This window comes from Idiotropiscis lumnitzeri, chromosome 1 (assembly GCF_059441095.1).
Source record: "Idiotropiscis lumnitzeri isolate Australia: NSW breed Sydney's pygmy pipehorse chromosome 1, RoL_Ilum_1.0, whole genome shotgun sequence".
Taxonomy (NCBI): domain Eukaryota; kingdom Metazoa; phylum Chordata; class Actinopteri; order Syngnathiformes; family Syngnathidae; genus Idiotropiscis; species Idiotropiscis lumnitzeri.
This window is the reverse complement of record NC_142391.1, coordinates 35,124,888-35,150,552: the sequence shown is the minus strand read 5'-3', so window position 1 is coordinate 35,150,552 and position 25,665 is coordinate 35,124,888. Positions and strand designations below refer to the sequence as shown.

Genomic DNA, 25,665 nt, shown 5'->3' with positions numbered 1-25,665 from the left:
GTCGCTGGGGTGTTGGAGCCTATCCCAGTTGTCTTTGTGTAGTAGGCAGGTTACACCCTGGACTGGTTGCCAGCCAACCGCAGGGCACACAAAGACAGACAACACTCATACCTCGTGACAATTTGGAGTGGTCAGTTAACCTGCCTTGCATGTCTTTGGAATGTGGGAGGAAACCCACTTAGGCACGGGGAGAACATGCAAACTCCACACAGGAAGGTCAGAGTGGTCCTCAACCTTTTTTCCACCATCGACCTGTTTACGGTCTAACTGATATTTCATGTACTGGCAACCATCCGTTACATTCCTGCCCTGGTGATAACCATAATTGGGCCTTACTCTATGTCTGCTACAGATTTTCTTTTGGTATGTATCTCTGTGGCCCAGTACAGAGTGCCCAACAGACCGATATTGGGCAAACCCAGTACAGCTTTATAACCTGCAACACCCTTGCATCTAGAGCAGGGTATCCTGAATCTATGCAGGGTTCCGGTAAATGAAATTTGGAGCCTATCAAGGCATTCTGGAGCAAAATATGCTTCTTACTGTCAGAAAGCATTATCATGCATGGATCCTCCAAGAGGACAGAGAACAAAGATGCCTTCTTTAAGCTCTGATTGATGTAGTACTGAACATCTGTAGTAGAAGCTGAAACATGTTGTGAGCAGGCTCCTTCAAACCTGAGACAGTTGGAGCAAAATATTTGTCTACAGAGAACCACAGTCATTTGATTGCAGCGGTTGCCTAAAAAGTTTCTGCAACAAAATATCAATTTAGGGCTCCTACAACACAGCGCCATCATTTTGACCCAGCTCATTTCTTTTTTTAATTGGTTCTTTCCATTTAGTAATCCTGTTGGACCACGCAAAAAGAAAACCTTGTTTTTTATTTTATTATTTATGTTTGTCTGTTTCAAGGAAAATATTCTAAATGTATTTGCACAGGTTACTACCAGAGAGCTGATCCCAAATGACTTCAGGTGAGAGGCAGGATCTATACTGTTTGGCCTAAAGAAGGGGTGGGCAGACTACAGCCCGGGGGCCGCATGCGGACCGCTAAACGTTTTAATCTGGCCCACCGTACTTGAAAAAAATTAAATGATCAAACCTTATTGTTTCATTTTCTAAATACTGTGTTTTTTCCACGACATATATATTGTTGTAATGCTTTTTTCACTTTCATTTAAAATTAAATGTATTTCTTATCTCAGATGAGGTGAGGTTATCATAACACTCCAGCTATCTGCTCCTGGTAGAACCCATTGTGGCCCGCCAATCAAAATGTTTGCCCACCCCTACCTTAAAGGGAGAAATTGTATATTTGCAGGGATATATAGATGAATCTATACAATAAATTTCGTACAGTATTACTCTAAAAGGACTCAATTTGGTCCCAGTCTACATTAAGAGTGTATTTTTTTTGTAAATTGTATTCAAAGTATAATTTAATGCGTACAAGAATATGCACGAATAAAGTGAAAATAAACATCTTGTAAATTTCAAATACCGCAGGTAAGAGTTTTGTTAAACATCGACCACAAAATTAAAATTTTAAAACAATCAACACGTACACAGTAAATTTCGTCGTGTACATTTTACTCCTACTACATTTGATCCCGGTAAACATATTTTGAGAGGAAAATATTCAGCATAAAATTCTCAGTACATTTCAAGATAACTTTTATGCTGAATATTTCACTCTCAAATTCTTCTATGTTTCTGGGACCAAATATAGTAATTTTAGAGTAAAATGTACTCTACGAAATTTACTTTGTCACTGAGTTGATTTGAATTGTTTAGAGTACAATTAATCCACCACTTTGAGTGAAATTTATTCGGAATATTGTATTTTTTTCCAATAAAATGTACTCTATGAAATCGTTAAATTGTATTATAATACAATTGTCTATAGACAACGCGTGACTTGTTCAATGAGCGTTTAAATTAGTTGTTTTTGGTCAGTGTGTATTTAATTTAGCTGCTAGTGTATTTTATGTTTATTATGAAACGTGAGTTGACCAATGGGTGGTATTTTATGGCACAAAAAGTATTTTTGCACAGGTTTCCAAAGAAATCGCGCAGTGACGCTTCCACGACTGCTGCGCCTTTCTGTTGTCCTAAAGCAGGAAGTCCCTCAGTTTATTGGTTGCTGGGACGACGCTTGCAAGGCACTCCACTTTGTGCGTGTACAAAAACTTGCCAATTTGAAATGTTAAGAATTTGTAGTCATGGCCCACGATGATATACGCGTGGAATGGATACGACAGCGAGTTCGTGCTTGTTTCAATTTAGCAGATAACAAATGTTTCGACGAACTTCTGAGTCGACGAGATGGAAAAGAGGAGGAGGACCTTATTCGCTATTTAAATGTCGCTTCTGAAGAAAACACCGTATCGTGCCTTCTGTTTATGAAAACTGTCCGAGAGGAGGCGATTGAAGTTGAAATTCCACACGGTGAGTTCCATATTTATTTAATTCGTTATGAAATTATGTTCATGTTCACTTCACTGTATTCTAATGTTACCATTGAACCATTAACATCAGAAAAAAGCAACTCCAATGACTCTTTGGATCATGAGGGGGAATCGGAGCTCCAAAGAGGAAACAAGACTCCCGAACAACCCCTCAGTCATGTGAGATAAAAAAAAAAAAATATGGAAAACCTGTTTATCAATGATGCATTATTGGGGAATACATAAATAAACTATTGTTTTCAGACAATTCAACTCGTCTATCACACTGAGCTGCACATGGCTATAAACCGAGTTCCAGAGAGATTTGCCAAATCTCGAGTTTTGTATTTCCTCAAGACCACAAAGAGTAAGAGCAATATCAAGATAATTAAAATTCTGTTGGAGTTAAACAATGCATTGTTATCCGTGTTTTACTCCAGAGACCATTGTAGAACCACTTGACATAATTGAAGCCAATAAACTGATGCCCAAATACTTGCAGACCGGTTTGCATAATGGACACAACCTACCAACTTTGCAGAAAAAATTAGTACATGTAAGTGAGCCTTGCAGTCTCAACAGTCAAAAACAAGATGACAAGAACATGTAAAGAAAATCTACCAAGACAATTTACAACTTAGGTTGTGTAATTTTTTTAGATCTATATTCCACTACTGACTGCCCATCAGCTGAAGAAAACTAAGGCTGGCTGTCAGGCAGAAGCCGGTTCTCCTCGTGAAGAATTCAGTGGTGGCAAAGAGACTTCAACCAAGCCAAGTGACCAAGCACCCATTCGTAATGAACTACTCAACAGCACACATAAGTTTTTGGCCTTGGTCAACTCGACTATTCAACAGCTTAAAATTCAAGGTTTGTTTGTGTCAAATACTGTTTGCCAAAATGCATTTTTTAGGCTGTTTATCTGTTTTAGTTTTTCCCAAGGGAGGTCTTTGTAGCATAATGAGCATGGTAATATGGTTATATGGAGTTTTGAATTCATTTTCTAAACTGTTAACTTTTCAGAGTCAGGATAATAAAGAAAAAATTGTTATCAGTGAAAATTATTTGTTCCACATATTTGGACTTATTTTTAGGAATCATCTAAGACTAAAAATGTGTTTAAAGAACGGACTGTCCCGTTTACACCTTGGTAATTCAAACAGGAAAAAGTGAAAATATGTATAATTATCTGCATCAAAAATGAATGAAGTGCCACATTCCACAAAGTTCAACAGAAAAACATCCTCTGTATGTTTCAAAGTAATTATCAATACTTTCACAACTAGTACTAGTTAGAGTGGGGCTTGGATGGGATCAAAAAGAGAGAATGGATGACTACAGTCTATAGTTATGATAATTGGGACTAGCTGGAGAGATGCTTTTAAATTTCCAAGCACGCCTGAAGTGTCCTTGAGCAAGCGACCTGACCTTCAAGTGTAACTGTGGTGAGGCATACTCTCTCAAATAGGTACTATTTAACAGATTTGCTAAAGAGCAGTGTCTGCAAATCATGGACTGGTTCACAAAAGATAGTGAAAATGCTTGAGATAGAATAAGCAAAGCATACAATTTGCATTTTTCATCATTTCCATATGATTGTTGAGTAACTTCTTTTCATCACTGACTGATTTTTTTTTTATTGCAGATGACATTGCACTGATTATCCCAGAGCTAGATCTGAAGCCAGATGTCAGTGACCTGCTGACCAATTCAGCAATAGTAGAGAAGTTGGAGCAGTGTGTGATGAACTGGCAGACTCACCTTACTGTTGTTATGGAGGAGCAAGATAAAAAGAAGCCACAGACACCTAGTCCGATGGCAGAAATTGTTTTTTGGCAGGACCGTGTCTCCATCCTGAGCGCTCTGAGAATGAGTCTTAATCAACCTGTGGTAAAGAAGATTTTGCTGGTATTGACCAAAGCAAAAGCAGGTGTGATTCCCACCATGGAGGCTACAGTAGCTGAACTCGTTAAATACTGCCAGGAGGCAGATGAAAATGTGCGCTTCCTCCAAACGCTGGAAAGGCATTTCAAGGTGAGCCAAAATTTCGGGAATTGGTAACGTCTCTGAAAAAGCAGAAAAACAGTCAAATCGTCTTTAACAGGCGGAACGTTAAATTTTTATATTTTATGTTGCAGAATCTGGCCACAGGAACAAACTTTAATGTGATTCAGGAGACCATCCCATCTCTAATGAACAGCCTTCAAATTGTTTGGTTAATATCCAGCCACTATAACAACAACGAACGCATGGTGCCTTTGATGGAGCGCATTGTTTGGCAGCTGTCCGAGCGTGTGGCTCAAGTCATTGACCTCCATTTATTGTTCAGGTCTGTGGATTTTAGGTATTGATTATGTAACTATTGTTCATTTTTTGGTCACGAGAGTCTGATTGTGTCTCTTGGACAGAGATCAACGAAAAGTGTCAAAATCCAAGGTGAATGATGCCAAGCAAGTTCTGGAATTGTGGAAGACATCCTACTTTGAAGTGCGTGCTGAAATTGAACAAGGAGGCACTGGTAAACGTTGGGAGTTTGACAGGAGAAAACTCTTTGAGAAAACTGATTACATGGCTGCCATCTGCCAGGACTTGTACAATATCTTGCAGGTCAGCGTTCGTATTGTTCTTCTAATTGTCAAGTGCTGTTTGAGTGAATGTTCTGGCTCAATAGTAGATATTTGTGATGGTTAATGCAGAATTTGGATGAGTATTTCAACATCTTAAAAAGTGTGACTTCTGACCCAAAACGTTTTGATGAGATGGTGGCCAAAGTGGACAACCTAATCATACCTTTTGAGGAAGTAACTTTTGATCCTTTCAATATCTGCAAGATGAGCAGCTGGAAAATCATCATGCAAAACTTCAACAGTAGCGTTTATGTAAGTTTAGAATTTAAAGGCATTGTTAACAGTTGTCAATTTGCATTAATTTTGTTGTTCTTCACCTTTTAATTGTGTTTGATCAGGCTATTGAGAGGGAGTTGATTGTCTTCATTGACAAATCTTTCAAGTCCCTACGCTCCTCAACTGCTGCTTTTGGAATGCTTGTGAAATACAAGGGTATTCGCTCTAGACCAGCTATCAATAATCATTTGATGAAAAAGACTAATGACCTTCTGGCTCAGTATTGCAAAGAGGTTTGTAAAAGATAATTGAAATTGCATATGTTTAATAACAATACAAAACAATAAAACATTGGAAGCATGGCAAATTATTAGACCAGGTAATATTTTCAGTCCACTATATGAAGCAACCATCCATTGTCTTGCACTCATCTGGGGTTGTGGGTCATTGGGGCACCAGCTTTCGCAGAAAACCCAGACTTCCCCCACCCTAGCCACTTTGCCCTGTGCTTCTGGGGGGAACTCACTACTTTCCTGTGCCATCTGGGAGATATAGTCTCTCCCCCTTGTCCTGCGTCAATCCTGGAGCTTCCTCCTGTGGGATGTGTCTTGAACAACTCACCAATGAGGTGTCCAAGACGCACCCTTATCGGGTGGCCAAACCACCTTTTGTTCTTCTCAGTACGGAGGAGCATCGCCTCAACTCTGAGTCCCTTCTTCTCACCCAGCCTCTAAGGCAGACTCTGCACACCCAGACTCTAATTTCCACCACTTGTATGCACGATCTTGTTCTTTTGTTCATGACCCACAGCTCGTGACCATTGGTGTGGGTGGGCACATAAATCCACTGATGAATTGAGTGCTTCACCTTTTGGCTCTGCTCCTTCTTCACCATAACAGGCCGATACAGAGGCCGATTCTGCACCAAACCGCCTGTTGCTCTTCTGCTCCATTCTTCCCTTATCAATGAATGAGATCCTAAGATCCAAAAATTCGTCATGTGACCTAGAGGGAGACTTACCGTCCTCCCAAACTGGGGACCATGATCCCACATTCGGAGGTGCGGATTCTCAATCCCACTTGTTTATCAGTCTGCTGCAAACATCTCGAGCAAGGCTTGATGATTGTGGCTTGATGGAGCCAACATAACCACATCATCGACACAAAAAGCTGAGATGCAAAACTGAGGCCATGAAACCAGACCAATTCAACACTTTGGCTGTACCCAGAAATGGACCAGTCTCTAACACCTATTGTTCAGGGACTAGACAGTCCATATTAGGGGGTCCAATACTCCATATTCTCAGAACGCACTTCACAACACTCCCGAGGCATACGGTTGAATGCCTTATGCAAGTCCACAAACCACATGTAACCTGATTGGGCTAACTTCCATGCATCCTCCAGTACCCTCCTCCTTGATTTGAGATTCAATTTCTCAATGGACCTTCTTCTCCGGCACACCCAATAGACCTTAACAGGAAGTCTGAGCAGTGTGAACCCTGTATTAAGCATATCTCACTTATATTTCCATAGGTGGACAGTGTAAATGAAATCTTTGAGGAAAATAAAAACAAACCAAGAATAAATAAGAATGAGCCACCGGTGGCAGGCAGCATCAGGTGGGCACATACCCTTTTTCAGCATGTAAAAGAAGGAATGCTTCTTCTCGTGACAATGCCAGATTTTTTGGAGAGTGAAATGGGAACATTGGTGAGTTATTCTACTTTTTCACAGCTGTATTGAGAGTTATTCATAAGTTTAGGCATAACTGAGCAATTCTTCTAAACTGTCATGTGACGTCTGGGATGTTTTTCTTAGGCAAAAAACAAATACTTGGAAATGGCAAAAAAAATGAATGAGTATGCCATTAAAAAGTATAAGTCATGGGTATCTGATACTGAACGCAACTTGCCATTGTTGCTGAAGTCACCCATCTTGGCCATCATTAATGAACGGCAAGTCCAAAGGGAGATGGTCTGTATCATTTTTACTTCATCACCTCTTAAAAAGTGGTAAAAAAATCACTATTTTGAATTTCCTTTTTTATTTTGAAATTTCTCATTAAGGTCGCAGTCAAGTCTGAAATCAATTCCCAAAAGGAACGGCGATACGCTGCAAACTTTCCACCAGAGATCCAGACAATAATTTCAGAGACAAAAAATTTGATTTCCATGTCCTTCTCTCTACCTGAGGTTGCTCAAAATGTGACTCTACAGGAGCTCAACTTCATAAGGTAGCCATACTCACCGAAGACTTGAAAACACCCCAAAAAACACACTTTAACCTTTGCATTTCACATTGGATATAGGTACAGCAATGATCTGCACAAGCTTGTCAGCTGTTACAACTCTACAGTTGACAGTCTGAGTGAGGCAAAGATCGCCATGTTGTCTCAAATCATCAAAGGGGTTGAAACACTGTTGTTATCAGGATGTAAAAGACTGAACTGGAATTCCTTAGGTATGGTGCTAAAGTGGAAAAAAAATCTTGGTGGCAAGAGAGTAATGTCTGTATGTTTAATTTTAGCTATTGCAGATTTCATCAATGAGGCCAATCAGGAGCTCTCAAAGTTTGAGTCGATTGTCAGTCAAATAGAGAACAACGAGATGGATATTGAAACCAAGTTGCAATCAATAATGATGGCAGACCTTCTGAAATGCCCTGCTGCAGATAAGACACACCTTTTACCAAGTACGTTAAACAAACAAAAAAAAAATAATTTATAATCAAATGTCATATATCACTGTAATAAAATGCATTTTCAGGTGTCAAGGAGTTTTGTGAATGCATTGATAGAGAGCAGTTCAAGACAGTGAATTTGTTGAAAAGCAAATACACTGACATTGGACCGGTTATCATGAAGGTGGAACATTTGATAATGGAAACAAACACTGGCAAGTCCAACTGCATGTCTAGTTACTATGCATTCTGGGAACGCAAGGTGCACAAATCTCTCATTCACATGGTTCTGAGGTAATGTCCTGTAAGCAGTAACAATTGTTGACCTCCACAAAGGGTTATCTCTAGAACAAGCATTGTGTTGATGTCACATCCAGGAACATCAAAGCTTTCAATGCTGAGCTGATGGGGAGCAACCCTCTCTTCCGGATTGATGCCTTCCTCTCCGCCCCCAAGATTTTGCTGCAGCCTAAAATAAATGAGATCTACCAGTTACTCATGCGGTGTATCAGAGATTGTATAGAGAGCACCAAAGTAGGACCATTTCCTCTCCATGAGCCCTTGCAGATTTTAGGCTGGAGATGTGCATTAGTGTGTGAAATGTGTCCACCTCCATGTTTGTGTTTCAGGAATTTGTGCGTTGGATGAATGGAACCTGCATTGAGTGCCCACCACAAAACGTAGATGGTGATGACTTGGTGACATTTAGCTTCTGTGAAGACGTGTGTCATCATCCTCAAATTAATGAAAGTGCCCTTGCAGTGTCCCATAACATTCAACAAGTGCTGCTTTCTGTAGACCAATACCTTAACCACTGGAAACAGTACCAGCCTCTCTGGGAAAGGGACAGAGCCACAGTCAGCGAAAGGTTTGCCGCTAAAAACCCATCATGTGTTATGTATGATCAGAGGCTGCAGTTCTATGCGCATATACATCAAAAAGTGGTTGTGGAGCCTTTGTTTAGGAATGTACACATAGTCCAATTAAACCTGGAGCCACTGTACCGGACTGTGCAGGAGATGGCAGAATCCTGGATCAGTTCACTGGGGCGTTTGCTTAACAAATCCGCCAAAGAGCAACTCTTCAACGTAAAAGAAGAACTCATGGTAACGTAACGTGACGTAAATTTGAACAACTTTTTGACCAACTTTAATTATCCTTTTGATAATCTGTGTTCCGCAGCAACTTTCTGAGAAGCTGAAACAGAGTCCTGACAGTTTCGAGAACTTGAAGAATGTCCTTGGGACTGTCTCAAACATTAGCGACATGTCTCTAGATGTGCAGTTGTGCATCACAGATATCCAAGAACGATACAGAACACTGGCGATGTACAATGTAGAGGTATTGTAGTTTAGCTTGTAATTGCAGTTAATTTTATCGTGAAACAACACATTCGGTCATTATCTTACAGAACATTTGAATTGTATTTGTATGAGTAGGTTGAAAAATCTGAACTGGAACTTGTAGAAAGTATTAACCATATTTGGAGGGACCTGTTTGCAGAATCCAGAAAAGTGGATTTGAGTCTGACAGATATAAAGATATCATTCAAAGAGGTGAGTACGTTCAAGAGTTAGAACGGTACACATCGTATCACATAAAAAAACAACAAAATAAATTAATAATTTTAAAGATGTACTGCTGCACTTCTATCTTTCCCTCCCACCTGATTTATAAAAAAGACTACAAAGAGGATGGCAGAAGACTTTCAAGTGGAGGTGTCCATCTTTTTTGAAAGTTTTAACATGCATGGTCCAGGAGCTGTCGGAAATGATTTAGATAAAGGTATTTAGTTTTTTAAAATATGTCATATAATTATGATTAGTATTATTCAACTGCAATTTTTTCCTTGCAGGACTATTGATAATGGAATCATATGAGGCAGAGCTTGCCAAGATGGTGGCGGGACGACAGGAGCTAGCCAATGCTGAGAAGCTATTGGACCTTCCCGTCCTTGCGTACCCAGAGATTGTCAGCATACAAAAAGACATGAATGGCTTAAGGCAGATTTATGATATCTACCGTGATCAAAAGGTCAGGTTTAAATCACTCTTTTCCGATAACACATTATTACCATCAGATTTTTTGGACACCTCATTTCTCTGGATCCTGACATTGTTTCTCAGGTTGCAAAGACCAAGTGGTCCCAGACCTTGTGGGTGGACTTGGATATCCACGTCCTTCAGGGAGGTGTTGAATGCTTTGTCCAAAGTTTGAGGAAGTTGCCCATAGATGTGCGAGCTCTGCCTGTGGCCTGCTTTGTCGAGGGCAGAATGAAGGAATTCAGAGATTCTCTTCCTCTTCTGCTGGACCTGAAGAATGAAGCCCTCAGAGAAAGGTTGTGTCCACAGTTTACACAAAACCTTTTTTCATCTTCATTTTGGTGATTTACTGTACTTTATTCTGGTATAAGTGATTCATCATGTGGCTAGGAATCACGTTGTCTACTTCCCGTCAATTATCCCAAGTAACGTCAGAGTAGAGAATCCTTGAGGGACCTAACACGATTCGGCAGTCAAAGCTTTCTGCTCAGGTATCAACAGTTCCATTGTATGCACTTTTATACAGTATGCAAGGTGAACTAACAGGCACAGATATTCTCTGAAATGTCGGTTGATATAGCTTAGTGTCCAACTGTCCCCAATTAGCTCCTTGTGAAGTGACATTGCAGTTTGGCAATTGTCAGTGTCCGTGCAGGCAGTAAGTATTCTTGTTTTTACGGCTATTAGACAGGTGTAAGATGATGCTGTGTAAAGCTTGAGCTTCCCATTCCAGAGTCTGATGATTTTTCCCCCTGTGATGTTTCTCTTTCTGTCCATGACCTCTTCAAAATGTACAAACTCCAAAGAGTAAGCATGAAATCACAAGTTTGAATTTGTTTATACTTGGCGCAACAGACACTGGAAGCAATTGATGAAAAGGACTGGCACGAGCTTTGAGATGAACACAAGCAGCTTTACTCTGGAGAACATGTTTGCCATGGATCTTCATAAATATGCAGATGTCATCAATGACATTGTCACTTCAGCTGTAAAAGAGCTTGGTATTGAAAAGGTAAGGCTCTTTATAGACGAACCTGGATTTGAGATGTTGAAGCAAATGGGTAAGAATGTCTGTGTGTATCTCAGGGTGTGAAGGAGGTGGTGGAAACGTGGGAAAACATGAAATTCATTGTACAACTCTACAGTAAAGGCACCCAACAACAGTGTTCTGTTTTGGGTGCAGTGGATGAGATCCTGTCAAATGTGGACAATGATGCCATGAACTTGCAGAGCATGGCTGGGAGTCGTTTTGTTGGACCTTTCTTGAGCACCATACAGCAATGGGAGAAAGACCTGTCTCTGATCAGCGAGACCATTGAGGTTAGACAGTGTGGCTGAGTCCCCCACCAACATTTGAGCTGAATTTAATCGAAAATATTTGACACAGGTTTGGTTGCTGGTACAACGTAAATGGATGTATTTGGAGAGCATATTCGTTGGTGGTGATATTTCCTCACAGTTACCAGAGGAAGCCAAGACATTTAATATCATTGACAAAAAGTTCAAAGATGTGAGTGTTTTCTTAAGATTAATATAATTCATAACTGAACTGTTAATGATGTAATATTAATTATTGTAGATAATGAATGAAGCACAGAACAACCCAAACATCAAGCACTGTTGCCTGATACCAAACCGGCTAATGGACCTACAGACCCTCAGTGAGAACCTAGAGAGGTGTCAAAGGAGTCTCAATGACTACCTAGATTCTAAGAGGGATGCATTCCCACGCTTCTTCTTCATCTCTGATGATGAATTGCTCAGCATTTTGGGAAGTAGTCATCATGATTGTGTGCAGGAACATATGATAAAGGTAAGAGTGGATAGACATTGTACTCAAAGCGTTACTGTTCAAAACTGTTTTTGGTCAAGGTATGGGAAATAAGATATGTCAAACACTTTTAACAGTATTTTACCTTTGTTCACCAAGATGTACGACAATATCGCATCTCTGCGTTTTGATGCGGAAAGCAGTGGGGAAACCTCAGCCGGAGCTATGGTGTCTGCTGAGGGTGAGGTGATGGAGTTTCAAAAGCCCGTTCAAATCAAAGGAAGGGTGGAGGAATGGATGACAGGAGTCTTACATGAGATGAGGAGAACTAATCGACTCATCACTAAGGAAGCAATCTTTCGTTACTGTGAAGACAGAGGCAGGTGTGTGTAGTTTGCAAGCATATTTACTTCTGTCTGTGAGTGGAACCTTTCCCACCATGAGTCCGTTGTCTCTTAGGGTGGACTGGATGTTGCTGTTCCAGGGTATGGTGGCCCTGGCTACTAATCAAGTATGGTGGACATGGGAGGTGGAGGATGTTTTTAGCAACTTGAAAAAAGGAGATAAATATGCTCTAAAGAACTATGCGACGAAAATGCACCAGCAGATTGATGAGTTAGTGTCACGTATAACACAGCCAATGAACAAAAATGACAGACGGAAGATCAACACTGTCCTCATCATAGACGTCCATGCAAGAGACATTGTAGACAACTTTCTCTTGAATAGGTATAGCTCTCATAATTTAGAGCTCTGCAAGCCTTTATAACTTAGTGTGTGTGAAACTGACCTGAGTCTTGTTATCCTCTCTGCAGTATAACAGATGCTGAAGAGTTTGCATGGGAAAGCCAATTGAGATTCTACTGGGTCCAGGAAGAAGACAATCTTGTTGTGCGTCAGTGCAGCGCATCTTTTAGTTACGGCTACGAATACATGGGGTTGAACGGTCGTTTGGTTATAACTCCTCTGACAGACCGGATCTACCTCACGATCACGCAGGTTTGTGAATACTTAGAACGCTTCAAAAAATTAAAACATTGTTGATGTGGGTGTATATTTGCGGTGAAGGCTCTTTCCATGTTCCTGGGTGGTGCTCCTGCTGGACCAGCTGGCACTGGAAAGACAGAGTCCACCAAAGATTTGGCCAAAGCTTTGGGCCTGCTCTGTGTGGTTACCAACTGTGGTGAAGGCATGGACTACATGGTAGCTCATCTGGCAATCTGTAGCGACAATTGTTTTGACCCTTGCACATTTTATGTGTGTTTTCCTGAATCCTTAACTTCCTTGTGCAGGCTGTGGGGAAGATACTCTCTGGCCTGGCCCAATGTGGCGCTTGGGGCTGCTTTGATGAATTCAACCGTATTGATGCCTCAGTCCTTTCAGTTATTTCTTCGCAAATCCAAACCATCCGCAATGCTCTCATTCTGTACCTTAAAATATTTAATGTAAGTTTCTGAAATGCTATAATATCATACACCGTTATTTTATTCACAGGATTGTTGCCTACTCTGGCTAATCAACACTATCATTTTGGAAATCAGTTTGAAGGTCATGAGATTACCCTGGATAGCCGAATTGGGATCTTCATCACCATGAATCCTGGTTATGCCGGGCGCACGGAGCTGCCCGAATCCGTTAAAGCTCTCTTCAGGCCTGTTGTGGTGATTGTGCCTGACTTGCAACAAATTTGTGAGATCATGCTGTTTTCTGAGGGATTCCTAATGGCCAAGGTGGGAAATGAACACACATTTCTGGCTCGCTATTTACATTTGTATCAACATTTGCTTCTCAAGAGCTGAAGATTCTGTCTGTGTTTGTTTTGTTCAGGTCCTTGCAAAGAAGATGACTGTGCTCTACAAATTGGCTCGAGAGCAGCTGTCCAAGCAGTCTCATTATGACTTTGGCCTACGAGCTTTGAAATCTGTTTTAGTGATGGCAGGAGAACTGAAGAGAGGCTCACCAGACATTACTGAGGTACTCTCATCATGAAAATAAGAATATGTTAACTAATAAATTATTTTTGAAGAATGTGGATCTGCAATGACATCCTTGTCCAGTACAGTGAGAATAGTGTATGTGAATTGAAGTTATGGCACAGTTTATGAAAACTAATAGTGTACACCAGATGTTACATTACGTTACACAAAAATTGTATAGTTAGAAGATTACCTAAATTGACTTCAACCCATTTTCCTTCCTTTGGGATTGTTTGTTGTCAGATGTTTTTGTGCAGTGATGCGCTTTGGGCCCCATATGATGTAGATAAAGCGTTACTGGATATAAGTGCACTCCATTTACTGTTTCGCTTTCATTTTTTTGCAGGATGTGGTATTGATGCGAACCTTGAGGGACATGAATCTACCAAAGTTTGTATTTGAGGATGTGCCTCTTTTCCTTGGGCTGATCTCAGACCTGTTTCCTGGTCTGGAATGCCCTCGTGTTCGCTATCCCAACTTCAATGATGCTGTAGAAGAGGTCCTGCAAGAGAACAAATACATCTTGTTGCCTATCCAGGTGTGGCATGATTTTCATTGTGTCATATTATTCTGGGTTTCCACTGTGCAGATGAAACTGTTTGAGTTTCCGCAACAGATTCAAAATTGATTTGAGTCTTCTCAAACACCATATGCACTAATGTGTTTGTGCTTTCAGGTGGATAAAGTGGTGCAGATGTATGAAACAATGATGGCACGACACACAACTATGTTAGTGGGTCCAACAGGTGGAGGGAAATCAGTTGTAATCAGCACATTATGTCAAGCTCAAACCAAGTTAGTGTTATTTCAAATAAACTCATTTTCACCTGCTGTCAGGTTGTTGCGTTTGCTGTACGTGATTGTGTCATTGATCGCTCACCACCAGACTGGGATTACACACCAAATTATATCCCCTGAACCCTAAGGCTGTGAGTGTAATTGAACTGTATGGTATTCTGGATCCTGACACTCGGGACTGGACTGATGGGGTTTTATCCAACATCTTTCGTGACATCAACAAACCTACTGACAAAAAAGAGAGGAGGTAAGACCAAAACCTTTCATATATAGATCAGATCATACGTCACATGAAGGCATGCAATATATCGGACAAAGCAAATACTATCGTAGGTTTGTGCACCACCAACATATTTACTTAAACTTGCAGATATATATTGCTTGATGGGGATGTGGATGCTCTTTGGGTTGAGAACATGAATTCGGTAATGGATGACAACAAGCTCCTTACTCTGGCTAATGGAGAACGAATTCGTTTACAAGGTCACTGTGCCCTGCTGTTTGAGGTCTGTATGTATATTTGACAGTCACACATACATTGTCTATATGTTAATAACATAGTAAATTGTTTTTATATGTGATTGCAGGTTGGAGATCTGCAATACGCTTCACCTGCTACTGTCTCCCGCTGTGGAATGGTTTTTGTGGACCCCAAAAATTTGCGTTACACGCCATTTTGGCAGAAATGGTTGACAAACAGAACCATCAAAGTACAACATCCTCACTGTGTTAGAACTGTATTCAGACACTATCTGATATTAGCAATTTTCTGTAACCTTTGTTTGGAATTTTATAGGAGCAACAAGTGCTGGACAAACTGTTTGAAAAATACGTGCACAGATTGATTGACATGATTGTGGAAGGGAGTGTTGATGGGAAACAAGGAGAGAAACTTAAGACTGTTGTTCCTCAAACTGATCTGAATATGGTAGGGTGTCCTACGACCTTCTGAATTATTGCAAGAATGCCTTGAAAGTGAAAGTCAGCATCATCCGTGATTCAGACAGCTGACGTGTTTCAGATTGTGTTGGTGATGTGTTCAGGTATCCCAGCTTTGCATGACCCTCGATGCCCTACTTGACACTGAGAACCAAAGTGCTGCAGTGTTGGAGTGTTACTTCCTTGAAGCTCTGTGCTGTTCTCTTGGGGCAACATTGGTGGATGATGGAAGGGACAAATTTGATGACTTAATCAAAAGACTTTGTGGCTTAATCACTATAAGTGATGACAAAACATTGGCTGGACCTGGTGAGATGCCAGGTAAAAGCTGAATTTCAGTTTCACGATTGAATTGTTTCTACTTATTTTAAATTAGGTTTTGTTTGGAATCAAATCCATTGTCAACATTGATCAAGATTATTCATTTATATCATTTATTCAGGGTACTTGCCCACTCTTTTTGATTTCCACTTTGATGGAACACAGCAGAAGTGGGTTCCCTGGAGTTGTCTGGTCCCGAAATACATTCATAATCATGAAATGAAATTTGCTGATATTCTGGGTAAGTCCAATGTGCATAATTTACTCTGCAAAGTGATTTACCCGACATTTTAACCAACCTAGCATTTTCCTGCTCACATTTTATGTTTGGCCTTTGCCTCAGTCCCAACTGTGGAGACCACAAAAACAAACTGGATCTTGGAACAGATGGTAAAAATAAAGAGGTCTGTTCTTTTGGTTGGAGACCCTGGAACCCTTAAAACAGCTACTGTTCATAACTTTCTGAAGAACCAAAGTGGAGATAGAAATGTGAGTTCACCAGCCAGGCACGGCAACATTCATGACTGCCCTAGTTGATTTGCATGTTGTTAATATTTTCCAACAGATTACTTTGACGATCAACCTTTCATCAAGGACAACATCGATGGACCTCCAGAAAAACTTAGAGGCCAATACAGAGAAAAGGACCAAAGACATATATGGTCCTCCAGTAGGCAAAAGATTGTTGATCTATATAGACGACATGAATATGCCAAAGGTATCTACAGCACATTTGGACTAGGATACATTTTTGTTTGACTATATCAAATAGGTCTGTCATTTGGCTGTATTTTAATGTTGTCCAGGTGGATAGCTACGGCACACAGCAGCCAATTGCACTGCTGAAGCTTTTATTGGACAGAGGCGGCATCTATGACCGAGGGAAGGAGCTCACCTACAAAACCCTCAAGGATCTTGGTTTCATTGCGGCAATGGGGATAGCAGGAGGTGGTAGAAATGAAGTGGATACCCGCTTTGTTTCACTCTTCAGTGTCTTCAGTATCCCTTTCCCTGCCGTGGAGTCTCTTCACTTGATCTATTCCTCCATTATTAAAGGCCACACCAAAGTGAGTAGAATCTTTTCATGAAGGCCATGCTGGACTCAATGCGCCTCATGTCATGTAATTATTTTGATTGAACATTTTAGAACTTTGAGGACGCGGTACAGAAGGTTTGTGATAAAGTCACCTTTTGCACATTGGAACTGTACAACAGTCTTGTTAAAGATCTGCCACCGACGCCATCAAAATTCCACTACATCTTTAACCTGCGAGACCTATCGAGGGTGTACAATGGCCTGACCCTCACTCAGCCTGACAGGTCTGATCAAGTCAATTCATTCTCTTGGCAGATGTTACATTGTGCTTTGTGTGCATGTTCTAAATATTTGCTACCTCATTTCACCATAACAGATTTTCGACGGTCTCTATATTTGTACGGGTTTGGCGAAATGAGTGTTTGAGGATTTTCCACGATAGACTCATTGATGAAAAAGACAAAAAACTGGTATATGCTCAGTTTCTGTTCACTAGTAAATTATAGCATTAGGCACATCTGTTAACCAAGCTCCAAACCTACAATCTATTAAATAATATTGCTTTCAAGATTTAATTACACAGATGGATTTTTTTTTTATCTCAGGTTCAGGGCCTTATAAAGGTCTTAGTTGAGGAGCATTTCAAGGAAAACAAAGACGATGTAATGAGAGACCCAGTTGTTTTTGGCGACTACAGAGCAGCCCTGAGTGAGACAGAACCACAAGTATATGAGGACTTGATGGATTATGAAGCTTGTAAAGCTCTATTTCAGGTACAGTGATGTTATTATCAATCAAGTGTTGTTTTTGGTTAGAAATTGAACAGACCAATGTTGTGTTCTGCAGGAAATTCTCGAGGAATACAATGATAGAATGTCGAGGATGAATCTGGTACTGTTTGATGATGCCCTGGAACATCTGACTCGCGTGCATCGCATCATCCGCATTGATCAAGGTCATGCTTTGCTTGTGGGTGTGGGAGGCTCAGGAAAGCAGTCCATCACCAAGCTAGCTGCCTTTGCTGCTGACTGTGAGGTTGTAAATAAATTACATGTAAAAAAAAACCAACAAAAATAAATATCTAATCATATATAGGGTTCAAACAGTTGCTAAAATAAAATGTATTAAAATCTACAAATCCGAATTTTGATGAAATTGGTATGTTGTGTAAATGTTACTACTATTGAGCAACTGGAATTCTTAATCAAGAAAGAATAGGAAGTAATTCCACCTACATAAATTCAACAGTAAGTGTTCTCTGTTTTCAAACACTAATTGAGAGTGTTGTTAAAAGAAACGGTGATATAATACAGTAGTAGGCCCGGCTTTTTTTTGAACATATCAGCATCAAATTCTAAATTTGTGAATAAAAAAAAATAATCCGTTTTACATATCTCAAATTCATTGCCATTGGGATTTGTATTTGAAATGACATGTTAACGTTCTGATAGCAGGCTTTTTTGTGACTCCTCAGATGTTTGAGATCACACTCAGCAGAGGATATTGCGAGTCAAACTTTCATGAAGACTTGAAAACATTGTATTTGAAGCTTGGCATTGACAATAAGAAGACTGTGTTTCTCTTCGCTGATGCTCATGTTGCTGAGGAAGGTTTTTTGGAACTCATTAACAACATGCTTACATCAGGTCGGACAAACTATAACTCTTAATGTCCTACTTCATACTAAAATTCGTTCCCTAATGAAAGAAGTGACCAGTTGTCCTGCGATCATGTTGTATTTTGCTAGGTATTGTTCCTGCACTTTTTCCTGATGATGAGAAAGAGTCCATTCTCAACCAGCTTCGTGAGGAGGCTCTCAAAATGGGATCAGATCCTTCTAAAGACAGTGTGTGGCAGTATTTTGTCAATAAATGTGCCAGCAACATACACATTGTTTTAAGCATGTCTCCTGTGGGAGATAACCTAAGAACACGTTGCAGAAACTTTCCAGGTAGATCTGAAAAATGTGAGGTTTATTCTGTTTTTAATAATTCAATTGGAGTGTTCTTCTCATTTATTTTTTTTATCAGGACTGATGAACAACACTGTGATAGACTGGTTCTTACCATGGCCTCCACAGGCTTTGCGTGCTGTAGCTGAGTTTTTCCTAGGTTTGTAGCGCAAATATCAATACATTTTGAAATATGTTTGTGTCAGAAACCTAATATGCTTAAATTGAGCTCCTGATTATAATTAACTTTCACCTTGGCAACTGTCTCATTCATTAAAAATGTGGATTCGAAGTTGTTTTACACCAACAGCCACCCTAAAGGGGGCTACCATGTAATTTCTCAAAACATAACTTTGTCCCCTCCGTTCTGTGCCACCATTCACATCTCCATCCATCGGGACCTTCCAAAGTAGCATGCATTTCAACAGCTGCTCTTTTAATATAATCAAGCAACCTGACAGAAACCTTCCTTAATACATCCTAATCAGAACTGACAAGTTTGCATGTTTGTCTGTGTAATCACACACATAATGGTCTATATTACAAATGATTTTCTTAAATGGATTATGCATACAAATTGTGAATTTCCGAATAATATAGAGCAACTTTGTCAAATATTACTTCATTTGATTAGACTAACCTTTCTACAATTTAAATCAGACAGGACAAACTCATATTTCATTTCAATTCAAATTTGGAAAATATTGAATATCTCAAATAAATACTGTGTGTAAATTCTATTAATCAGAATCCTTCATAATAGATTGTTTCGGACATTTTCCTGTCGTTTGCCCCACTACGCTTGTTTCATGGATTGTGATTCTCACTTTGCAGCTGTGATATTGTACTTTGTCTTTTGTACAGGTGGAAGTGAAACAATTCCAAAGGAACACGGGCCAGCCGTTATCGAGCATGTCTGCTTGGTCCATAAATCGGTTGGCAACTACAGCACACTCTTCCAGCAAAAACTTAGACGTTCTAACTACGTCACGCCAAAGAACTACTTGGACTTCATAAATACGTTTTCAAGCCTCTTGCGGGAAAAGAACCAGTATATTCTTGGTAAGAGGATGGAAAATGTGTTCACCATGGAAAGGTGGTGACAAGTTTGTTTATGGGTTCCAGCGCATTGCAAACACCTCGAGGGGGGTTTGGATAAACTGAAGGAAGCCACTGTGCAACTGGATGAGCTGAACATCAAACTGGCAGAGCAAAGGGTAGTGCTCGCTGAAAAGTCTGCAGCCTGTGAGGCCATGCTTGTAGAGATTGCCTCAAACACCGCCGTGGGTCAGTGAAAACCTGCGGCTCATCATGCTTGTTAGTTTCTTAAACAATTGTATTAAATGCAGACTTTCCCTTTTAGCTGAGGAGAAAAAGACACTGGCCGAAGACAAAGCCAAAGAGATTGAAGAGCAAAACAAAGTGATTGCTGTTGAAAAGTTAGAAGCAGAAACCTCCCTGGCTGAAGCTCTGCCTGCGTTAGAAGCAGCTCGCATTGCCTTACAAGACCTTGATAAATCTGATGTCACTGAGATCCGGTAGACTTTCTAATAAACAATTGATATCCTTTCTAAAATATACTCTACCTGAATGGCACCCTTAACCAGCTTTGTCTTTTTTTTGTGCTCCTTCTTCATTTAGATCTTTTGCAAAGCCGCCCAAGCAAGTACAGGTAGTGTGTGAGTGTATCCTGGTGCTGTGTAAAAAAAAGGAAATTAGCTGGCAAGCTGCGAAGGCCATGATGTCAGATCCTGGCTTTCTGCGTTCACTGATGGAGATGGACTGTGATGCTATCGGTGCCAACCAGGTCAAGACTGTCAAAGGTAGGTCAACTTCTTGATCAATTAGGGCGCAATAATAACTAAAAATACACATGCATGGGATGGTAACATTAGCATTACAAAGTATCCCCCCTGCTGCAGTGATTTGCTTGAGCGTTCTGCTTCATAGGTTTTCTGAAGGCCCTTGGGACCAGCCTTGAGGAAATGCAAGCCATCAGCAAAGCGGGCTCTGGAATGTTCAAATTTGTGGAGGCTGTTGTGGGTTACTGTGAAGTTGCCAGGGAGATCAAGCCCAAAAGGGATAAAGTAATGCAAAACTAGTCAAGACAATTATGTTTAGAGAATGAACAGTAACGTGACTCGTATTTTGCAGGTAGCGCGTCTTGAAAGAAATTTCTTTCAAAGTAAGAAGGAGCTGGAGCTCATTCAAAGTGAGCTCAGTAATATCCAGAGAGAGCTGAAGGCTCTTGGTGACAAATATCAAACCGCTATTGCGGAGAAACAGAAACTACAAGAGGAGGCTGAGCTTATGGAGAGAAGACTAATTGCTGCTGACAAACTTATCTCAGGCTTGAGCTCTGAGAATGTGAGGTGAGAGAGCCATGAAAACTCTAAACAGCTCTCAATATTTTTTTAAATTCTTTTTTATGTGGTTTCTGTTTTCAGGTGGACACACGATTTAGAGGAGTTGAAGCAACGGCGTGTGCGTCTCCTCGGAGACTGTCTAATCTCAGCTGCCTTTCTAAGCTATGAGGGAGCCTTCAGCTGGGACTTCAGGAATGAGATGGTGTATCAAACATGGGTTGACGACGTAAAGGAGAGAAGCATTCCCTTGAGCCAGCCTTTCAAAGTGGACAACTTACTAACAGATGAGGTGGAAATAAGCAGGTGAGAAAGTCCTTAAACGGTTGGAATGAAGAGCTAGTTTTCATTTTGACTGGACATCCCTCTGACTTTGTGGGAATTTACAGGTGGGGGTCAGAGGGCTTGCCCCCAGACGAATTGTCAGTTCAGAATGGAATCCTCACAACAAGAGGCAGCCGTTTCCCCATGTGTATCGACCCTCAACAGCAAGCCCTCAACTGGATTAAGAAGAAGGAGGCGAGCAACAACCTCAAGGTACAAAATGTCCCCTTCTCTCGCCATTTAATGCAGTGTTGCTCCTCAAAATTCACAGAATAGCTGTTCCACATTGTTCGAAAAACAAGAGAAAGCCTCAACAGCCTCCGTTTGTCCACAGATCTCATCCTTCAATGATCCAGACTTCCTGAAACATCTGGAGATGGCCATTAAATATGGCTTCCCATTCCTTTTCCAAGATGTAGATGAGTACATTGACCCCGTGATCGACAACGTCCTGGAAAAGAATTTGAAAGGAGCCGAGGGCAGACAGGTTATCATGCTAGGTGACAAAGAGGTGGACTATGATCCCAACTTCCGACTTTACCTCAATACTAAACTGGGAAACCCCAAATTCTCTCCATCTGTGTTTGGAAAAGCCATGGTTATCAATTATACTGGTAAGTGCGTTTGGTTTGACCGCCAGCGTTTTTCTTGTGCATTCTGTCCTCGGCCAAAATGAGTTTCACCCATCGCATTGCGTGCAGTGACCCTTAAGGGCCTGGAGGACCAGTTGCTCAGCGTTATAATGGGCTTTGAGAAGAAGGAGCTGGAAGAGCAGCGTGAGTTTTTGATCCAAGAGACGAGCGACAATAAGAAGCTGCTAAAGAACCTTGGTGACACCCTACTAAGGGAGCTGGCCACGTCCACGGGCAACATGTTGGATAACACAGAGCTGGTCTATACCTTGGAGGAAACAAAGTCCAAATCCAGTGAGGTCAGTTTGCTAAACACCAAGCATGAGCGAAGAACAACACTTTGAATGTCAATTTGCAAGTTGCCCATCATATTTGACTTTCTTTTTGCAATCACCAGGTATTCGAGAAACTGAAGTTGGCCGTGACAACATCAGTGGACATTGATGTGCTCCGAAACGGGTACCGACCAGCTGCCAAGCGCGGTGCTATTTTATTCTTTGCATTGACAGAAATGGCTCTGGTCAACAGCATGTATCAGTATTCTCTTGCCTCTTATCTGGAAGTGTTTGACTTTTCCCTGCGTAAGTCTCCACCAAATGCAGCTCTGCCAAAAAGACTGAAAAACATAAGGAACAGTCTGACATACAACGTATATAATTATGGCTGCACAGGTAAGAAACATCTATTTCACTTTTTATTTTATTTTACTGTATAACCAGGGATACATCTGTTTGTTCACAGGTCTGTTTGAGAAACACAAACTTCTTTTCTCGTTCAACATGACCATCAAGATTGAGCAGGCAGAAGATCGAGTACCCCAGGAGGAACTGGAGTTTTTCATCAAAGGTGATGTACAGAACTGTACATAATACATTTTCAGGACATCACAGTGAGCACTCACAGCAGATTGTCTTTGACTCATGCTAGGTAATCTGTCCCTGGAAAAGAGCTCACGCCAAAAGACTTGTAACTGGCTTCCTGATTCTGGCTGGGAAGATGTCGTGAAACTATCAGAGCTTTTTCCGGGGCAGTTTGACTCTTTGCCTGATGATGTTTGTCGAAATTCAGCAGAGTGGCAATCAGTAAGTAGTGGCTTCTCATGTTTGACAGAAATCTTTTACCTCATCTTTGTGTTTCTTCGCAGTGGTATGACCTAGATGCACCAGAACAGGCTGTGCTGCCAATGAGATACGATGACAAGCTGACAGACTTTCAGAAGCTGCTCCTGCTGCGCTGTTTCCGTGTTGACAGAGTCTACAGAGCCATCACCGACTACGTCACGATCACCATGGGCGAGAGGTCTTTCATTTATCCGACCCCTTCAATCAAAGTGTATTTAACTGCAGAAATAGGGGGAACATGCTTAAAGATAAAAAAAATGTCATATCTTTCTTCACAGATATGTCCAGCCTCCTGTGATCAGTTTTGATGTTATTTATGAGCAGAGCACCCCGTTCTCCCCCATCGTCTTCATCCTGAGCCCTGGCTCTGACCCTGGTGCCGATCTCATGAAACTCGCTGACAGGACTGGCTTCGGCAGCAAGTTCAAGTTCCTTGCAATGGGCCAAGGACAGGAGAAGGTACCGTGGTTTTATTTTATATGCTTCAAGTAACTCGGATAGGACCTTATCTCAAAATCTGTGTCATGAAAATAGGTGTGGCGATTTCTCACCAATGGCCGATGAAGAACTCATACCTTATTTACAGTCATTGGATGTGTCAACCACTATTATACTAAAGAAGTTAATTCAATGGTGAACGCTAAATGTTCTTTTTTTTTCCCTTGTCAAGGTTGCATTACACCTTTTGGAACTTGCAGCCACTCGTGGTCAGTGGTTGATGCTACAGAACTGCCACTTACTGGTGAAATGGCTGAAAGATTTGGAAAAGTGCATCGAGAGGGTCACCAAACCTCACCCCAATTTTCGCCTTTGGTTGACCACCAACCCCATTGATGACTTTCCTATTGGCATTCTTCAAAAGTCTCTTAAGGTGGAATGAGCAGCTCGCGTTATTTGCTGCGTTTGAAACATAAACTGGCTTAAATGATCCTTTCCGACTTCTCACATGGTTACACTTCAGTCATGCCCGTATGTTGCAATGCACTGCAGGTTGTCACCGAGGCTCCAAACGGTCTCAAGCTCAACATGAGAGCCACCTACTCTAAAATCTCCCATGAGACTATGACTGGATGCCCACACTCTGCCTTCCGCAGCCTCGTCTACGTGCTGTCTTTCTTCCATGCCGTGGTGCAAGAGAGGCGCAAGTATGGCAAAATTGGATGGAACGTCCCGTATGACTTTAGCGAGTCAGACTTCTTGGTAAGTGGTACTAAGATCTTTTTGGACCGATCTGGACTGGGTTGAGTAACCTTTGTGTTGCAAATGTTCTCAACAGGTGTGTTTGGAGATCTTGAACACTTATCTGACCAAAGCTCATGACCAGAAAGAGACCAACATTCCCTGGGGAAGTATCAAGTATCTTATAGGCGAGGTTAGTTTGTGAGATTAAAACACATCATATTATAGTCCTGCAATCTCAATTTTATACACATTTCACAGGTGATGTATGGTGGACGAGTGATTGATAGTTTTGACCGCCGGATCCTGAATGTCTACATGGATGAGTACTTTGGAGACTTCCTATTTTATGACTTTTGCCAGTTCCACTTTTTCAAAAACATCGAGGTAGAATACAAGATTCCTCTAAATGGACCTAAGGATGATTATATTGGTCAGTTTTGAATCGCATCCCTTTGTTTACCTTACTATAAATAGTTTTGTATTATCCTTCATGATTTGGCATTGGTTACAGATGAGATTGAGTCTCTGCCATTGGCAAACACCCCAGAGGTGATGGGTCTTCATTCCAATGCCGAGATTGGATACTACACGCAAGCAACTAAAGACATGTGGTTGCATCTAATTGACCTGCAACCGCAGACAGGTATGCTGTCTTGATTATATCCCATTTCTCTTATTTTATGTTGTAGCTATGTATTGTATTATAAAGTGCCAGAAAGCAATACTTGCTGTGGTATATGCGTACTGTATAGTGGTTCAAGCTCTGCTTGTTGACGAATAAGAGACATTTGGTAACATACGTTAAGTTGGTCATGTTACTTACTGTAGCTTATGCCTAAACAAGCTAATGATAACTAAAAGCACATTTTTACTTCACTGGAAAATATAAAGTAATTTAAAGGGGAGGTCAACCTTCAAAAATTATTTGCATTTATAAATTCTATGAGACTTTACTAGACTAAACATACCATTCTGATTATTATTGCATTTGTGGAATATGAGTTTAGAAGCAAAATCCACTCGTTTTTAGCCATCTCAGGGGGCGGCCATTTTGTCACTTCTGATGTCTGAAAATGACAAGGCGGTTATTCTGCGCTCTGCTGGGAACCAATCACGGCTCACCTGTTTTATGAAGCTGCAGTGGCTATATAAACATTATCTATGTTAAAATGAAAATGAAAATATTTTCTTCCAACTTATTTGTACTTCCCCTTTCAAAAAGAAAAAAAAGGAAAA

At 40.8% G+C, this 25,665-nt stretch overlaps 1 protein-coding gene across 1 annotated transcript in view; it reads left to right on the top strand.

The window, feature by feature from the left end:
- The first annotated feature begins 2,221 nt into the window (after positions 1-2,221).
- Positions 2,222-25,665, top strand: part of LOC148344423 (dynein axonemal heavy chain 10-like) — a 26,856-nt gene continuing 3,412 nt past the window's right edge. Inside the window, exons 1-72 of the mRNA XM_088297615.1 lie at positions 2,222-2,450; positions 2,541-2,629; positions 2,714-2,816; positions 2,890-3,005; positions 3,109-3,319; positions 4,095-4,483; positions 4,588-4,778; positions 4,858-5,056; positions 5,146-5,328; positions 5,415-5,585; positions 6,828-7,004; positions 7,113-7,268; positions 7,361-7,527; positions 7,603-7,754; positions 7,821-7,985; positions 8,060-8,267; positions 8,351-8,507; positions 8,603-9,079; positions 9,156-9,314; positions 9,413-9,529; positions 9,656-9,758; positions 9,829-10,007; positions 10,100-10,311; positions 10,871-11,027; positions 11,102-11,335; positions 11,403-11,525; positions 11,595-11,828; positions 11,946-12,169; positions 12,246-12,515; positions 12,602-12,785; positions 12,855-12,989; positions 13,079-13,231; positions 13,328-13,516; positions 13,614-13,760; positions 14,109-14,300; positions 14,439-14,557; positions 14,649-14,807; positions 14,931-15,066; positions 15,148-15,270; positions 15,357-15,488; positions 15,604-15,820; positions 15,942-16,061; positions 16,164-16,309; positions 16,386-16,538; positions 16,627-16,887; positions 16,968-17,140; positions 17,233-17,326; positions 17,462-17,629; positions 17,703-17,891; positions 18,331-18,502; positions 18,604-18,807; positions 18,887-18,967; positions 19,672-19,869; positions 19,933-20,094; positions 20,171-20,345; positions 20,449-20,630; positions 20,758-20,894; positions 20,962-21,179; positions 21,255-21,476; positions 21,560-21,707; positions 21,829-22,108; positions 22,196-22,425; positions 22,524-22,797; positions 22,868-22,972; positions 23,054-23,208; positions 23,271-23,425; positions 23,526-23,706; positions 23,918-24,118; positions 24,238-24,447; positions 24,524-24,619; positions 24,688-24,859; positions 24,941-25,072. Coding sequence (XP_088153741.1) covers positions 2,225-2,450; positions 2,541-2,629; positions 2,714-2,816; positions 2,890-3,005; positions 3,109-3,319; positions 4,095-4,483; positions 4,588-4,778; positions 4,858-5,056; positions 5,146-5,328; positions 5,415-5,585; positions 6,828-7,004; positions 7,113-7,268; positions 7,361-7,527; positions 7,603-7,754; positions 7,821-7,985; positions 8,060-8,267; positions 8,351-8,507; positions 8,603-9,079; positions 9,156-9,314; positions 9,413-9,529; positions 9,656-9,758; positions 9,829-10,007; positions 10,100-10,311; positions 10,871-11,027; positions 11,102-11,335; positions 11,403-11,525; positions 11,595-11,828; positions 11,946-12,169; positions 12,246-12,515; positions 12,602-12,785; positions 12,855-12,989; positions 13,079-13,231; positions 13,328-13,516; positions 13,614-13,760; positions 14,109-14,300; positions 14,439-14,557; positions 14,649-14,807; positions 14,931-15,066; positions 15,148-15,270; positions 15,357-15,488; positions 15,604-15,820; positions 15,942-16,061; positions 16,164-16,309; positions 16,386-16,538; positions 16,627-16,887; positions 16,968-17,140; positions 17,233-17,326; positions 17,462-17,629; positions 17,703-17,891; positions 18,331-18,502; positions 18,604-18,807; positions 18,887-18,967; positions 19,672-19,869; positions 19,933-20,094; positions 20,171-20,345; positions 20,449-20,630; positions 20,758-20,894; positions 20,962-21,179; positions 21,255-21,476; positions 21,560-21,707; positions 21,829-22,108; positions 22,196-22,425; positions 22,524-22,797; positions 22,868-22,972; positions 23,054-23,208; positions 23,271-23,425; positions 23,526-23,706; positions 23,918-24,118; positions 24,238-24,447; positions 24,524-24,619; positions 24,688-24,859; positions 24,941-25,072 — 12,829 coding nt within the window. The 5' untranslated portion in view covers positions 2,222-2,224. The remainder of the gene's footprint in view (positions 2,451-2,540; positions 2,630-2,713; positions 2,817-2,889; positions 3,006-3,108; positions 3,320-4,094; positions 4,484-4,587; positions 4,779-4,857; positions 5,057-5,145; positions 5,329-5,414; positions 5,586-6,827; positions 7,005-7,112; positions 7,269-7,360; positions 7,528-7,602; positions 7,755-7,820; positions 7,986-8,059; positions 8,268-8,350; positions 8,508-8,602; positions 9,080-9,155; positions 9,315-9,412; positions 9,530-9,655; positions 9,759-9,828; positions 10,008-10,099; positions 10,312-10,870; positions 11,028-11,101; positions 11,336-11,402; positions 11,526-11,594; positions 11,829-11,945; positions 12,170-12,245; positions 12,516-12,601; positions 12,786-12,854; positions 12,990-13,078; positions 13,232-13,327; positions 13,517-13,613; positions 13,761-14,108; positions 14,301-14,438; positions 14,558-14,648; positions 14,808-14,930; positions 15,067-15,147; positions 15,271-15,356; positions 15,489-15,603; positions 15,821-15,941; positions 16,062-16,163; positions 16,310-16,385; positions 16,539-16,626; positions 16,888-16,967; positions 17,141-17,232; positions 17,327-17,461; positions 17,630-17,702; positions 17,892-18,330; positions 18,503-18,603; positions 18,808-18,886; positions 18,968-19,671; positions 19,870-19,932; positions 20,095-20,170; positions 20,346-20,448; positions 20,631-20,757; positions 20,895-20,961; positions 21,180-21,254; positions 21,477-21,559; positions 21,708-21,828; positions 22,109-22,195; positions 22,426-22,523; positions 22,798-22,867; positions 22,973-23,053; positions 23,209-23,270; positions 23,426-23,525; positions 23,707-23,917; positions 24,119-24,237; positions 24,448-24,523; positions 24,620-24,687; positions 24,860-24,940; positions 25,073-25,665) is intronic.